Source organism: Leptosomus discolor, chromosome 9 (genome assembly GCF_034619465.1).
Source record: "Leptosomus discolor isolate bLepDis1 chromosome 9, bLepDis1.hap2, whole genome shotgun sequence".
NCBI classification, from domain to species: domain Eukaryota; kingdom Metazoa; phylum Chordata; class Aves; order Leptosomiformes; family Leptosomidae; genus Leptosomus; species Leptosomus discolor.
In genome coordinates, this window is record NC_141399.1 from 36,077,507 (window position 1) to 36,094,107 (window position 16,601).

General features: G+C 35.6%; 1 protein-coding gene across 2 annotated transcripts in view; it reads left to right on the forward strand.

Moving 5' to 3' along the window:
* The window catches only part of RPS6KA6 (ribosomal protein S6 kinase A6), a 40,251-nt gene that overhangs the window by 10,634 nt on the left and 13,016 nt on the right, over positions 1-16,601 (forward strand). For both annotated transcript variants that reach the window (XM_086470451.1, XM_086470452.1), the window contains exons 3-12: positions 2,622-2,738; positions 6,390-6,471; positions 7,459-7,539; positions 8,093-8,172; positions 10,989-11,095; positions 11,365-11,402; positions 13,066-13,208; positions 14,025-14,095; positions 15,338-15,426; positions 15,885-15,949. In XM_086470451.1, the coding sequence (XP_086326577.1) occupies positions 2,622-2,738; positions 6,390-6,471; positions 7,459-7,539; positions 8,093-8,172; positions 10,989-11,095; positions 11,365-11,402; positions 13,066-13,208; positions 14,025-14,095; positions 15,338-15,426; positions 15,885-15,949 (873 nt within the window). The remainder of the gene's footprint in view (positions 1-2,621; positions 2,739-6,389; positions 6,472-7,458; positions 7,540-8,092; positions 8,173-10,988; positions 11,096-11,364; positions 11,403-13,065; positions 13,209-14,024; positions 14,096-15,337; positions 15,427-15,884; positions 15,950-16,601) is intronic.

Genomic DNA, 16,601 nt, shown 5'->3' on the forward strand with positions numbered 1-16,601 from the left:
GTTAGGTGCTTGGAGCTACATACCAGTCAAGCTGTAACGAAGTAAGATGGCACAAAGCCATAATTGACTGCGGCGTTTCTTTCAGTGCTTTGTCTTCTGTTGATCCTGGTGGGAGTAGTTGCCTCTTGTGCAAGGCAACTCAGTGGGAGCTGGCACCTGAACCCTGAAATAGATTTGATTCTCAAGCAGCGGAGCATAAAAATCAGATAACCAAATTTGCAGTTCATGGAGGCCAAACTAGAAATGAAAATGAAACTGGCTTATACATCTGTTCAACTCTTTACCAGCTCATTTCTTGTTGGTGATGCAGAGGACTTCTTATACTTCAGTCATGCTGATTTTTAGTGCTTTGATGATAGTTAAGTAGATGAAATTATGTAGACATCTTTTGTGAAGGTAAAACACTTGTATGAAATGAGTTATTTCTTTATAATCTCAAGTTATTAATTATTTGCATGGAGAACATTTTTTTTCCTCAGTTCACATTTAGAAATACTCTGTCAGTCTCTGCAACAGCCACATGTGATGTCACAGGCTAATGACTCAAGGTGGGTGATAAACAGAAGAGCGGGTGACCGCTTAAAGATCTTTTCTCATGTAAAGGTTCACAGTGTTAAGGAATACAAATAAGGATGAAGTAAAAAGGCTTTTAAATAGAGTATTTACAGATTTCACAGAATGAACTAGCCATTAAGTCTGTTGTACAACTTGATGTATAACTAGATGACTTGCTGCTTTCATCTGTTCTCAGATGACTTGAAATGCTAGTGTTCTTACCTGCATTAAATTCCAGGCATGTGTTTTTTTAAAAGAAAAAAATTAAGATACGTGTATTTTTCCTACAAATCCATATATGCATAGTCAACAAGATGGATGGATGAAATGAAGTTGGGATGTATATACTGTCATCAGTGTATGTCAGCTGTCTTTTTTGTGGACAAGGAGGAAAATGAAGTACCTTAGAGTGAATTAAAGAATTAACTTTGTTATCCAGCAGTGTCTGGTGTTAGTGCCTACCTTTGCATGGGAAGTAGGCAGAACAAACAGGCCTTTTCCAGAAAGAGTATGAAATAAGAGAGAAATAAGAGATGTAGGGGAGAAGAGAGGACCCGTGCTAGAACAACTGGACTGTAGTCGTGAATGTACTAAGATGTTAGTTTGATCTCCTTCTTTCCCCCTCTGGACATAGACACTTAATGCGATCTGGTGATTGTCGTGTGTCCCCCCCTCGCTTTTTAATTATTACAGTAAGTAAGTACACATTTAGATGATCAGATTTCTACCCTGAATTTTTGTGTAAACACATCTAGATAATTTAATCTAGATACTCTTGTATCAAGTCTGATAATGCTGATTATAAGTTTTGATGCATGGTCGTGGGCAGCAAGACTTTCTGTAGTTAACCTGACTGTAGAATGATGTTCTTTGCTAAAACCAACTGTTTCATCAAGCGGTTAGGTCTTTTTCTGGTGGTGTTCATACTTGTAATTGGGGGAGAGCAATGCACCACAGGGTGGGTTTTTTTGGTCTCCACTAAGAGAAGCTTTCAAGATGGAGATCTAATGAGAGGCTAGGAGGACAATTAATCATCATTTGGGTACCCTAAAGACTTCAAGGTACTGCAAATCAGGTGGGATTTTCTGTTGTGATTGGGTTGTATTTGCAGTGTGCAAGAAATTAATTGGTATTGTTGATAGGGCTGAAGGGTGCTGCTCGTTTTGTATGTGCAAGCTCAGGTTGCTGCTGTAGGCCTTAGCACGTAGTTTGTAGTTTCAAGGGTGTGCTTATTTTGACATCTTACTTGTTTTGGCTCACAGAAACTTCACTTACACCATAAAAGCTGCAATTCATCATGTGATTTGTTTTCATCATGAATGTTTGTCTTTTCACAATTGTAGCTGCTGTGCCCTGCTTTGCTAAAGATGAGAGTAACAGGAAAAAGTCAACAGAACACTAAATCTTTTGCTCGCTTCAGAATTACCCTCAGCTTTCTGAAGGAGTTCTCTACACAGGAGAGTCTTTCCATGCACTCTGCACTCCAGAGCTGTATTTCTTCTGTTGAATGCAAGAATTCTCAGAGTTCTTAAGATGACTCATATCTTATTTATGCTCTTCAAATGATGCATGTTCCTCTAGCTACAAATGGATGACCATATTTATTTGCTGCCGTGAAAAGCAATAATTACTTAAAATGATGAAATTCAATTTAGCTTTCATTAAGACTATTTCAGGAATGGGAAAGATGAGAAGAGTGATCACTGGGAAAACTAAAGGCTGCTAGAACAGAGGTGAAGCACAGAAAGATCATCTTAGACTTTGTTTTAAAGATCTGTACATTTATTCCTTTCATGTAAGAAAATCCATCTTTGTAGTTGTAATATTTATGACAAAAGGAAATGAGCAGTCTTTGAGAATTTTACTTCAGTTTAGAAATTTTAGATGCATCTATTTCAGAAAAGATGGGAAAACTCTTCATTTGAACAGCTTTTATGCCTTATTAGAATTTCAAATATTTTAATTTAAAAAAATAAGAGGCGAGCAGGCATTTACATGCACCTCTAACAAGAGTTGATTAATTCAGGCCTGTTCGTTGTTGTATTTTGTTTGCCTTGAAATAATAGGATGAAGGAAGTGTGAAAGAAATTCCTATTACACACCATGTGAAAGAAGGATGTGAGAAAGCAGATCCAGCACAGTTTGAACTACTTAAGGTTCTTGGACAGGGATCATTTGGAAAGGTAAGATAACTAACTTTTGATCTGATGTCTGCTTTGGACCCACTTTGTCTTTCTTCCCTTATTTTTACAATACTACAAGGTTAGGTATAAACCTAAGAAGTCTGAGTACAGGTAGATATGCTTGTGGAAGATGCCCTGTTTTGGAGGGGGGCTGTGTTCTCATTTTTACTATGATAGCGTTTCTGACTTCACGTTTTTTCAAAGAAAAGTGATGTCTTTTTCCACAGACCTGTCCAGACATTCAAGAAAGGTAGTGCCATAGCAGAGTTGCTGGGAATATTTGAAAAGATACTGACAAATTTCATCTCTTTCCAATCTTGCTCTGGTGCCAAGGGGGCACTGTTTATAGCAGGACATCAAATCATATCAGACACAGAGGCAGCAGCCTCAGTCTCTAGGCAGAAGGGTCAGTCAGTAGCAAATTTGAGGAGGTCTGTCATGGAAAGTTACAGTCTGCTTTAACTGAGTAGAGGGGCACGTTTGTGGTTCGTCTGGACTGGCATCTGCAGCTGGTACCCACAGCAAGGGATCTTACCAGTTGGGTTAGAGTTAGGCGTGTTTTCTATGCAGCAGCTCTGGTGTTGACAAGCTCTGTTTGCCTAATGCCAAGGCTATTTGAAATAAAATTGTGGTATTTTCAACCGCCTCAGGACTTAATTGCAGCATCTAGTGAGGAATCAGAAAGAACAATATCTGTGTTCCCTATAGGTTGCCTCGCTTCTTCTGTAGCTTAGGTTGCTGCTTGGGAGGCACCAGCAGTGCAATAGACACTGATAGACGCTTCTGGAGGAGATGGTAATTTGTCTTTTAATGCTGGTACTTGACATGCTTTGAATGTTTGAATTTTTTCAATATATGTAATCTGTGTCAGTGTAGATACAGAAGAAAGATTGTAGTAGTTTGGAACTTGAACCGAAGTAACAATAAAGTAAATAACCTAGGAAATGTATTTCAGGTTTTTTATTTTGCTGTATTTGTGAGGTCATCTACAGCTAAAAGACATTTAAGTGAACAACTATTGAAAGAGCATGTAGAAGAAATATGGCAATTTTTTTGTTACAATAATTTCTTTTTGTAATGTGCCACTTGGTGTCACATTGCAGAAATGAAATTAAAAGTCAAATGTCTCAGTCACTACTTTGAAACACATTAGTTGAAATATTAATCCTAGTGTATAAGAAGCTAATTTATTTTTTAAAACCAGACTCTTAAAATAGATCTTGCGACACATAAAAAGTAGACAATCAGCTTTACATATGTTTTCATTTTCCTATTGTTCTGTTGGTTTTGTCTGTCTCATGGCAGGAACAAACCTCTGCATGGAGTTGTATGAGAGGGGGAAAAAAATTAGGCGTTAGGAGTGTATTCTGTGAATAAGTGACTGTTTGGAAAATCGAGTGTAAAATCTTTCTTAATGTTTTACAGCTTAAGAAACAGTTCTTTATCTGGTAATGTTGCTTGCCAGTTCCCTCGTACACTTCTCGTCCTCAGAGCCGAAAAGGCTCCACACATTTATTACTCCTCACGTGAGATGTCTCAAGCTATCTCAGGGTTTAGCACCTCTGGTAGGGACATCTTAGCCCCGATTCAAACAGATTCTTACTTCACAGAGTTCAGATTTCTGTCAGTCCAGGGATCATTCATGCTCAGAATTCCACCAGCTTGGCGAGATGTCTGTTACAGAGCTCTTGAAACCTGGCAGTACATAGTTCAGGAGCTAGCTTCAGGAATCAGATGGTGACTGTTGCACACCTGGGCAGAGCTCTTTTTACCTAATATTTGTTGCTTTCTATTGAAAAGGGAAACAACAAAAATCAATGGCTGTTGCCTTCATGGTATTTTTCTCTCTCTAGTGTATACTTCCCAGGGATCTCCCTTTGGGTGTAGCAAACCCAAGGTTTGTTTGCTCTAGCCTGGTATAGTGCTACAGCCCATCCTCTACCTGTCCTCTTTGGCATCTGTGCAGGATTTAATGCTGCTTCACAGAAACAAATGGTTAAACCTCGTCTGTTACTGAGTTTCTCTCATCAGCCTTTGATAACACTCTGAGGCTTCAGCAGCCAGTCTGCTGAAAATGGTCTTCGATTCACTTGCATATTGTGCAAAGCAATTCACCTGTCCATCTAGATTTTGCATTACAATTGAAAACCTGACCATGGCAGCTCTGCAAGATGTGGGATTATGGAGATTTTGTCTGCAAATTAAATAGATGGTGCTTGAGTAGTTTTCAGTGGCAGCTATTTTGGTCCTTATTAGCTAGAATTTGTAACTTATACACAAATTCCTTACATTCTCCCAAGCTGCTAGTTATTAAGCACTAAAATACTTGTACATGCTTATTAATAGTTTACTTTTATAATTGTGAGCATATTGATCTGTAGATATTTTCTTATTTACTGGTGTTTGAATTGCTTGCTTTAGTATTTGAGCATCAACATTGAGAGCAGTGCTGTAGGTCAATCATTGGCCAAAATTTAGACAAAAAAAGGCGCCCGAAAACCTTGAAACATGATGATGTTTTTCACCTAACCAGAGCTTAAAATAAAAACAAGCGCTCTCCCAACCCTGGAAACTTTACTGAGTGACGATGTATGAACTTCCGATTCTAGAATGAAAAAGTTGACAAGTTTAATTTCGCTATTTTTTAAAAATAATTTCTAAATATTTAATGTCTTCTAACAAAGTGTATATGTAAATAAATTTAGTGGTAAAGAAAATCTGAATAAGGTAAGATCAGAGGGGCAGTTTTGGGTAGCTCTTGGCATTCTCTTGTGACTTTTTTACAGTGCAAACATTCCTCATAACTAATAATTGCTATTACAAGAAAAACAACTTGGAAACAGGAGCACATACCAAACAATTTTGTAAATTGAAAGACCTAGTAGTTAGAATATTAGTCAGTAGAGATACATGTATTTGTACTGCGTTATTGTATCTAATCCTGTGTATTTCTTAGATGGTATATAACGTGATGATATCTTTAAAACTCCTCTGGAAAGAAAAGAGTAGAAAAACCTGTTGGAGTTGCTATTCCAGAGGGAAAGGGTGCTTTGATCTTAAATGGTGAGGTTTCCTTGCTTTTGTCTCACCACTCTTACAGAATTCATTAATATAGCCTGTTACATTCTTGAGACTTGGGTCTTAAACCTCAAAAATCTCTTAGGAGGTGGCAGACCAGGCAGAATTGTCGTTCTCCAAGAAAGTAATGTAAAGAAACACATTTATGTAAGTACTTACTTGAGAAGTACTTGTTTAAATGGCTTGCTATAGGAAAGAATGTGTAGTTTCTGACCAGTCTGAATACTTCAGAGAGCTTGGTGGTGCATGTAACTCTAATCTGATTAAGGGAATGCAAGTTTGCCCTTCCTTTAAAGATGTGTACTTAGACAGCTTTCAGTGTTCTTTCCTGAAATTAGTAGGAGGTTTGTGATAGTTGCTTATTGGGCTACTAAGCTTGCTTATGCAAAAAGACTTACTATGAACGTTTGGCATCTTTTCATTCCTTGGAGATTTTGAGGCATGAGGTGGGACTAGGGATGTGCTATCTCCTTGTCTGTATTCATGAAGTTAGAAGTAGTCATAGTAATGGGTTTTAGTCAAGTTTACATAAAATATTTTTAGCAGTAATCTTGTAAGTGTTTATATTACTAGGTCTTCCTCGTACGGAAAATAATTGGTCCTGATGCTGGGCAACTTTATGCAATGAAAGTATTGAAAAAAGCTTCTTTAAAAGGTATGTGTATCTTTTGAATCATAGAATGGTTTGGTTTGGAAGGGACCTCAAAGATCATCTAGTTCCGACCCCCCTGCCATGGTAGGGGCATCTCCTGCTAGACCAGGTTGCTCAAGGCTCTGTCCAACCTCTTCTTGAACGCTTCCATTTTTGGAACTTTAGAAAATGGTTTTCATTGCACCTGTATCTCTTAAATGAGGCTTGTAAATACTTCTTAAATTCTTTTTTTTTATTCTTCCATATTCTTCAGTAAGTTCATAACTCTTCTCTGAAAGTAGCTTTTTTCCTAGAGTAACTTGTAAGTTCATGTTTAAGAATTATTTTGTCTGGCCAGATAGCTTTAATTATGTGGTTAAAAGTACTCTTTCAAGGTTTAAAATTGCGTTATTTAATTATGTTTAGTCTTTTCATTATATTAAAACAAATTAATTCCATAAACAATTTTTCTTTTGTTAGGTTAGAACTCTACTGTGGTTGAAATTAAGCCATTCCCTCTTGTATTAGGTGCCATAGCAAGCTAACTTACTATATCGGCTTTCAGAAGACACTTTAATGGATGCAAGTCCCCTGTGTGTAAATAGGGACTATTACTAGTTGGAGAGGAAAAACTAAAATTTAGCAGACAAAAAAATATATATTCAGTACAGGTAGTTAATTCAGAGTTTGAAGGTAGCTGCCTGGAAATGTAGATGAAGCATTTTTTCTTGAAAATAATATGGATTATCACAAAATATTGGGATGTATTGGAAAAAAATTAAGACAGTAAGGAAGCTGGGGCAGGTAAGAAACAAAATAGTTTTACTCTCTGAAAGCATTGGAGTTTGTGGGAGACTTAAAAGTTAAAAACAAATAAGGTGACAAGGAAAAGTATTTCTTTAGATGGCAGAGACTTCCTATATGCTAATTTCTGTTCCATCTGTATTATATCAAATAAATTTGTTTCATACTAGTCTTTTTTTTTTTCCTTCCCTCCCCCCCCCCCCTCAGTTCGGGATAGAGTTCGTACAAAAATGGAGAGAGATATATTAGTAGAAGTAAATCATCCGTTTATCGTCAAACTGCACTATGGTTGGTATTTTTATGATTTTTTTGCTACACTTTCATTATTTCAAGGCATAGCTGACCTTGCTCTTTCTCAGTTTTGTTGTATCCATTTTAATGCCTAAACTAGGTTCATGCAAGTTTAAATCACAAGGCTAAAAAAAGGAATGTAAATATACATGTATATGAAAGTTTAAGTTAAGTCCTTCTGATTAAAGATTTCCTGGGAAATTCTTACAAATGCTGCAGAGATTATTTTTTTTAATTTTTTTTTTCTTTACTTTTCGTTGAGTAAAACCAAAACACAGTAATTCACATACTTGGTGTTTCCCTGTTTGACAAAGAAGAAATAAAAGAACGGTGTTTTAATGATCTCTTATGACTAAGGTTTTCTTCTGTGAAGAGGCAAGCAATCATTCAATAAATTACCTCATGTGCTGCTGAATTATTTCAGTTCTGTAACAAAAGTGTTGCCTTTCACTGAAATTTTCAAGTTGTAAAAGCATTCAGATAGGTTTTGTAGATCATCTTTGTCAAACAATTATTGATTTTTTTTTCTAATTATTATTTTTTTTTTAAGCCTTTCAGACTGAAGGGAAGCTATATTTAATACTGGATTTTCTCAGGGGAGGAGATGTATTCACGCGATTATCCAAAGAGGTAAGTACCTAAAATTTTATCTTCACTCAGTGTTGGACAGGGTTTTTCTGTCAGTATAGGGTTATCTGCTATTGCTGTTTCATCCCTATTTCTTGTCATAGTCAAGTTTTCAATAACTTAGTCGGGCTTCCCTTATGTGTTCTAGAATGTAGTCTATAACCTTAAGAAACATGAGTGTGTATTGATTGGTAGCCTAAGTTTTAATTTGGTATCTGTGAAGTACAGTTCTTTTGTCTAAAAATGTTTTGTTGCTTGGAAACCTAACTGAAGTAAATTAAAATTTAGCAGTAGGGGACGTGTAGTTCTCATGCTCATAGTCAGCCTAGGTGCTCCTGGAAGCCTGCATCTACAAGAGGTTTCTACTGCATTGTAAAATTTTATAATGCTGTAACACAAATCCTAATGCTTAACTTTATGAAGTGTGAACATTGAGTATTTTTGAGATGACTCCATCTAACATTGGCATGCAACTGGAACTTTAATTTTTCATTTCTAATTTTGTTTTCTGGAGAGGGAGCTTCAGAGGAGGGAATGATGCAGCCTCTATTATTTCTTTTCTTTTTTTTAAACATTTGTCATCAAGTATTTATTATGTTACCTTAAGTATAATATGTGTACAAGACTCTTATTTTCTTTTTGCAAACCTTTCATAAAAATCTAAATTTTTAATGGCAGTTTCTCAACAACTTCACAGAGAGCTTTTCAGTGTTTCCACCAGTGTAAATACATGTATATTGCTAATGCATAGGAAAAGCTACTTTCTTAAATGAGAAAACTGGGTATCTGACCGGTTTTTCATGACATGAAGGAGGTGGTTGTATCCCCAGTGTGTAAGGCCGTGAGATAGTGTTTTGTTGGGTTTTTTTTTTTCCCCATATACTTTTTGTAAAAATAATACTTTACTTTAGGAACAGGCAAAACAGAAGGAAGAATTTAAAAGCGTTTTTGTTTTCCTTCTTTATAAAAAGCTGACCTTTGTAAAACAGTGATCATGTCTAAGAATTGAGCTGAAAATTAATTAACCTTGAGGCTAAAAGCTTAAACAAACTGACCGACGTGTGAAGGGTTATTGCAACAGCAGGTAGGGAAGAGGTCAATCTCTGCTTTGATATAGGACGTGTAATTATAGAGGAAATTCTGGTATAGCAGGAAGAACTATTCTTTTGCACTAACACAGCTGGGATTACTGAGTATGCAACATTCTTAAATAAGGGATGCAAGTCTATCCATAATAACGCTAGCTGGATGGTTGAAAGAGGTATGTATTCCCTTTGGGAATAAAGAAGTAATAGTTGTCAAGTTTTCTTACTGTTCAGTCTCTATGTGTTTTTTGGAAGACTTCAGTTACCGTCTGTGATGGCTCTTAAACACTTACTGTGTCTATAAATAAGAACAAAAAAAATTTCAGGCGCCTGTATTTTTCTGGTGGGAAGACAAGGTGTTTTCAAAAGCACATGGTATAAAACACAGTGAGCAATACACGAGGGCAAATTCCCCATGGCATTTTACACTTTCCACACAAGGATTATTCTAAATTAATTTGGTTTATTTATGAGGTTATTAACACACTTTTGTTCATCTTTAAATTCTAATGTGGGTATGAGAGTTTCAGAAGTGAAATGAGTGTATAATGAAGTTTTTCATTGGTAACGTTTAATGAAGTTGACTTGCATTGTGCTTAATTTGACACAGAAAGCAGTTTTAAATGAAATTATTATTGGGAGGCTGTAGGTTACCGTTTAGCGTCATTGTATTCTGAGATGCACATTTTGACTACTCCAAGGAGTAATGATACCCGAGGTTTCCTCTTGCTCTTTTGGATATAGATGAAAAGCGGTATCAACATTACTCTTTTAAAAATCAAGGTGAAATTTTGTGTAGCTTAACTTTATTCATGCAATGTTAATACCCTATCTTTATGTAAATCGGGAATATTTCTGATGCCAATAGGGCAGATTACATATGTGCAATTCCAAGCACAGATCAGTGTACTAGGTAAGCCCAGTTACCTTAATTTAAGTCTTGTTAGTTGTCTGCTGTGCAGTTGAGATGGCTGTTCTCCCTGTTCCTGGTGTTTTCAACAAATAAGGGAATAGTTCACTTAAACCTCAAATTTGGTTCCAGTAATTTAAAGATTACTGGCTTCTCCAGTAATTTGTAGCGCATGACAAGAGCCAAAGCAGGTATGGTTCTTGTATATGAAACTAGAAGTGACCTGTTGAGTATTTAGGGTAGAAATGCGTCTCTCAAACATTCTATATGCAACATCAGTCAGTTTTTCAGTATCTCACTAGGATTCTTCAAATTTCTTTTCCTAAGAGCAGAGTAGGTTCTTCAACTCCCACTGCAGGTTTTCATGTCGCTGTTTCGCCACTGATTTATTTTGCATACTTTCTTCTAAATTTTTTCTGCTTTTTGTTTCTAAATATTCTTAATGTGAATTCAGAGACAGTCACCCAATACAGCAGTCATATACTAAATTTTATGATGCAGTGGAAAACAATCTGTGTAGGATTGTGGCGGAAGGAGTGCTGGTGATCAATAACACCAAATATAACATTTATTACCTTCAAAGTTAGCTAATGCTCTACAGTAACTGCTGATGTTTCTGATTAAGTATTGCAGGTAGTTCTTTTGTAAACATGATGATTAGCCTGTATTAGTATATCATTTCTGTTAGGTGAATTCCCGAGTTATGAGTTCATAAGGTATTTGAAAACTTATTTTGAAATTTAGGCAGACAGGACTATTTTTTAGATTGCAGTTTTAAAAACTGAAGACAAGATCAGAAGGTAAATCTATACAGTTCTTATTAGGTTATGTTTACAGAGGAAGATGTGAAATTCTACCTCGCAGAACTGGCCCTTGCTTTGGATCACCTTCACAGCTTGGGAATTGTATACAGGGACCTGAAGCCAGAAAAGTAAAGTAAAATGTATTTTACCACTATTACATGTATCTTGTTACTTTGCATTTTCTACTATAGTGATGTAAAAAATTTTAAAATATTTTTGTTAGACTATGTAAATAAACATAAAATGTATTTTAAAAAAATCTGATTTCAATGAAATAATATTGGCTTGTTAAATTAGTAACAAGTTGGATATCAAAATTCTTAAGTACTATATTTTAAATGTTATATGTAAACGTTTTTCTTTATGTGTATTGGTGAATGTGAATTTTAATTTTCAGCATTTTGCTTGATGAAGCAGGACATATCAAGTTAACAGGTAGGTAACACTTATTAGTATAGCACTTTCTGAACATATCTCTGTATTTGCTTTTAGTTATAAGCCTAATATATGTACAGTCATGGCTGGAGTATGTGAAAGCCAGTATTTAGCTGTTAGGAAATTTTTTTTATTGGACAGACTTTTTATAAAAAAATCTGTATCCCTTCCCTATACAATAGTTCTTTATCTAGTATTAAGTACTTTTATTGAAGTCTTTTAGATAGTCAGAGACTGTATCTGATGTTTTTGATTGATTATCAGATCCTGATGTCCGTGCAGGTTCCACTGAAGTTAGTTTTTCTTGTTAGCTAGTATTTGCGTAGATCGAGTAACCACAGCAATATGAGTGCAGATCCTAATTGCCGTGGTTAAAATAGAAGAAATGTAGTTGAAAATACAAAACCAGACACTGAATATGTTTTCTTTAAAGGAGCTTTAGTTCAGATGGTGGTATGTCAGTAACTATAACTAAAACTATCCACTATTCAGGTTAGAAAGTGAGCTGTATCAAGACTTACTGTGAAATGCCTTTAACTGAAGATCAAGAGATCATAGACCCAGGCTAAAGTTGCTGACCATGAGACTATTATAAGGGAGCGGAGATGGTTTTGGTGCCACAGAAGGCACAAGAAAACTTCTGAAATATTACTTTTTTCTTGTGTTTCTGGATTATCTCTTTTAAATCCATATAAAATGACAGAAGAATGTCCTATGAGGAATAATTAAAATAAATATATATTCTAGGAAATGATGTGTACTAAAGACTATTTGGAACCCAAATTACTATGAATTTATGAAAGCATTAAATAACATTTAAGGTGATGCTTTTGTATTATAAATTAAATTATTTTCATCTATAGATATTACTGTTAGATTCCAGGAGAAAATGGAGGGGTTTAAACTCTTAAAGATTTGATGGAATAATGGTGATAGAAATCATGTTTATAAAGAGCATCATTTTGTAAAATTCTGCATGACATATTTAAATCCAATTCAATCCTAAAATTCTCACTTCCTTTTGAAACTGGAAAGAATAATTGATGGGATTATTGATTAGCAATCATTTCTCCCTTGAAAAAAGGGGCTCTTGAGAGTTGGGCTACTATAAAGGATTTGTGTATTCAATGGCATTCTTCAAACTAGGAAAAAAATACTCTGGAAATAAAGTGAGAATATATGCAAGAGACTACTGAACTTGAGACAGGTTGCAGAACCATATTGTCTTATGTAACAACAATATTTTTAGTCTGATTTTCTTTATTAATCATTCAGTAATACTAGACCATGCAGACTGTACTCTCTTTGAAACTTTTTCACTTCTGACAGATTTTTTTGTGTGAATAAAGCGGGAAATAAACAGAGAAAATGATAACTTTTTATTATCCTAAGGCTCTAAATATGTAATATTTTGAATATTGAGGTATTTTGAGTGTTAATATTGATGGCTTATCATCAATTTAATGTAACTTACCAAATGGTATGGTGGTATCTCTAGATATCTGCAGTTTTTTATTTAGTGAAGAGGTAAGATAATGACATAATGTTCCTGAGAGCAAACAAACAAAAAGCTGTCAACATTTTGATCTTGAAATACTGTATACAGTGTTGTTTTTTTCTAAAGTTCTTTACTGGCTGTATTCTTGTAATGCTGTTGTTGTAGACTTTGGACTCAGCAAAGAATCAGTAGATCAAGAGAAGAAGGCCTATTCTTTCTGTGGTACTGTAGAATACATGGCACCTGAAGTAGTAAACAGGCGAGGGCACAACCAGAGTGCTGACTGGTGGTCCTTTGGTGTTCTCATGGTACTGTATGCTTCATTGCTTACCTTGCTTAAGGTCATACATACACTGTGTATGTCTAAGTGAATATGAAATAATGTAATTAGAATAAGCTTGTCCAGATCTAATTATAAATACTTGGGTAAAGGGAGGAGAGAATTCAGTAACTGAATTGCTACTAAAATAGCAACTTCTTTGAATAAAATTTAATTTTCACATGCTTAGCCTGGTAAGGAGTACTTACCAGGAACCGTAAAAATTGTGTGCAGTCCGTTAGTAGTTTAGAACAGCTGTAGTCAGTGTGAAACTTGTGTTTGCATATTTAGTTCGCATGTGACTTGATAGTTAAAGGAAAAAAAACCTGAACACTTGGTTTAATGGAATATTACTTACGTTTTTCTAAGAGTAAGCCTGCTGAATGAATACTGGAGTAGTAAAATAAGCCAGTAACTGCCAGCACTCATGCCTTTGCTGTGGTGTGTTAGAGTATCAGGCTGAAATATGTATATTGACATTAAAAGTGAAGCATTGTTTTAGAATTTATTATTCTTGCTGTTTTCAGAGCATGGCAACGTCTAAAACTTTGTTGTGGAGGGGATTTTATGACTTTAAGTATCTTAGGGATGTAAAATATTTCTACATTATCATTACATTGCACTTCCTGCTGTTTTTATGTAAACTGCCAATGAAAACAAAATTTTGATTTGGAGCTTTTTAATAGTCTTTTAAAAGCTCAAGCCAGTATGTCTGCTGTAGTGATGGGGAATAGTACAGTACTTAACTCTGTTTGAGCAATTGGGGGAAGAATTGTTGATTTAGATTAACATTTGTTCTTTTCAGTTTGAAATGCTTACTGGTACACTACCATTTCAAGGTAAAGATCGAAATGAAACTATGAATATGATACTGAAGTAAGTATATCTTCTTTCTTTTTGGAAAGTCAGAAAATGTAATTTTTAAATGTGTTAAAACAGCTTGTTATAACCCCTTGTGCTTTAAGAGTGTTAAGCTAGAGCAGGAACAAAAAAGTCAAGCCCTCCCTCCCAGTAAGGTGTAGATCCCAGACCATGCAAATACTATTAAGTATCTACGGAAATTAAAATCTTAGGGATGAACTCGTATTTTCATTGTAGGTGTGTATAATAAAAACAGTGCAGTAAATTAGACCAGCGTTATTTACCACTTATGTTGTTGTTATACTCTCTTGCTACTGTTACAGCATACCTGATTTTGTAAGCAATAGTTAATCAGGTGTTGCTTTGTGTATGTATGTATGGAGAGTGCACATAAATGCTCACATTTTCCATATTAAATTACCTCGGTTACAACAGAAGCTGCCTAACTAGACAAACAGGGTAAACTGGTGATTAGTAAGTGAAGTTGTTGGGCAAATATGTTCTTGTCATTATTTGTGCTTACCTAACAAATAATTTCCTTTAGACCACATGCAGAGCCTTGGGCCCTTTTGAGGGGGTGATAATCAGGGAAGGGGATGAGAGAGAAGCTCTGTTCTTTCCAGCATAGAGCAGTTTGAGCTTACCCTGAGTATGAGTTCATAGTGCTATTGCCTGTGCAAGTGGACAGATTAGGTCGGTAGCCTCACTTGGAGCTGTAATTGATGTTACAGTTCTGCAGAAGAATTTCTTGCCGTAGCGTAATTGTTTTCATAAAATAAGCATGATAAAGTCAGTAAGCTTTTATAGGATGGTGTAATGATCTACTTCTTGATGCTCTTGCTTCGTGGAATATTAGCAGTCACTTCAGGGGCAGGTAATTTGGGATTTGGTGAGTCTCTTCTGGTTTTGATTCTGGTAGAGGTATTTTGGTGATAAGTTCCTGGTGACATAAAGATATCTTTGAAAATACTTATTCCAGAGATAACTATTTTACTCTGTGTTAGCATAAAGCTTGTTTTGGGGGCTTGGGTGGGATTTGAGGTTTTTGGTCTTGTGTGTTCTTTGTTTGGTTGGGGGATTTTTTTTTTTTCTCCTTTAACCCACTCATGAAACTTAGAAGCTGATAAGTTAAATATGTACGCTTTACAAGGCTTCGGAATAGATCCTTGATACATCCCGTTGTGCAATGAAGTCTATGTAGACAATTTTTAGTGAGATACGATTCTGCCTCTTACTTTTTTTTCTGTTTTCCTTTAGAGCAAAACTTGGAATGCCTCAGTTCCTCAGCCCTGAAGCACAAAGTCTTCTGAGGATGTTGTTTAAAAGGAACCCATCAAATAGATTAGGTTGGTTCATTTATTTGGATCTTTGAAATAAAAGTAGTCAGGTCGAGTTGATTATTTGAAGACAACAGTTGCTAGAGACTCTTAAGCTCCAGATGGTCAGTAAGATTTGGGTTCAGATACCATTTCTTGTTAGCTTAGATCATGACTTCCTGGGTTTGGATAATGAATTATTACTTTCTTGCGCCAGTGACTCTGAGCAATGAGCTAAAGCTTTGACAGTGTCAGAGCAAAGAATATCAACACTCTGTATTTATGGGCTTCTTGTACTCCATTTGCTTCCCTGATGAAATGTACACTACTTAATTGAGTATTTTACATCCTTGGAATATTCTATATTCACAATTTCCTCAAACAACTATGTCCATGCAAAATTTTTAGAAGTTGACTAATTTTTAGTGCTATCTTCTTCAAAGACTTTACCTAAAAATGTTTTTAAATACAGTGTTTTCTTTGTTCAGGAGCTGGTTCAGATGGAGTTGAAGAAATCAAGAGGCATCCTTTTTTTTCTACTGTTGACTGGAATGTAAGTACCAAATTATCTGAATGATAAAGCTGTATTTTTTTTTTCCCAATTTTTCTATGTTGTAGCATTGTAAGTATTTGCATCTGAACAGGGCACAATAAACACTGCAGTACTGCTGACTTACATTCTGGCTTCTACTGTAATCTTACTTGGCATCTGGAGCTGTAGTATTTATGGTACAGAGAGTATTAATTATAAGTTGTACATTTACTTTTTAAATAATTAGAGTTGCAGCATTCTAAAGCTTAAATTGTCTGTTAGAGCATTTGTAGCTGAGACACGATGCTGGTGTTCTCTGTGTGCAAGAATCCTTCTCTTCAGTAAGTGTCCGTCTGCTGCTTCCATGCAGGGCACAAAAGCTCACTCTGGCTATAATTTTCTGACTTCTCTCTAGTTAGACACAGCACATTCCTGTTTTATCAGTTGTATTCCATTTGCAGCTGAAGTATTGACTCTCATGCTCTGAGACGATCAGAAGTCTGTACAAGTTCATGATTGCTTAAATTTTTAACAGGCACCTTGATGCTTTTTGTCTGTGGTTCTCTAATCTGAGAAGTGTTTCCTAGAAACATTCTCAAAACCCAGAAGCTCTATGTCAAATCAATCCACTCTGAAAACACTCCTTTGCTATAATGCCTACAAAAGGGTAGAC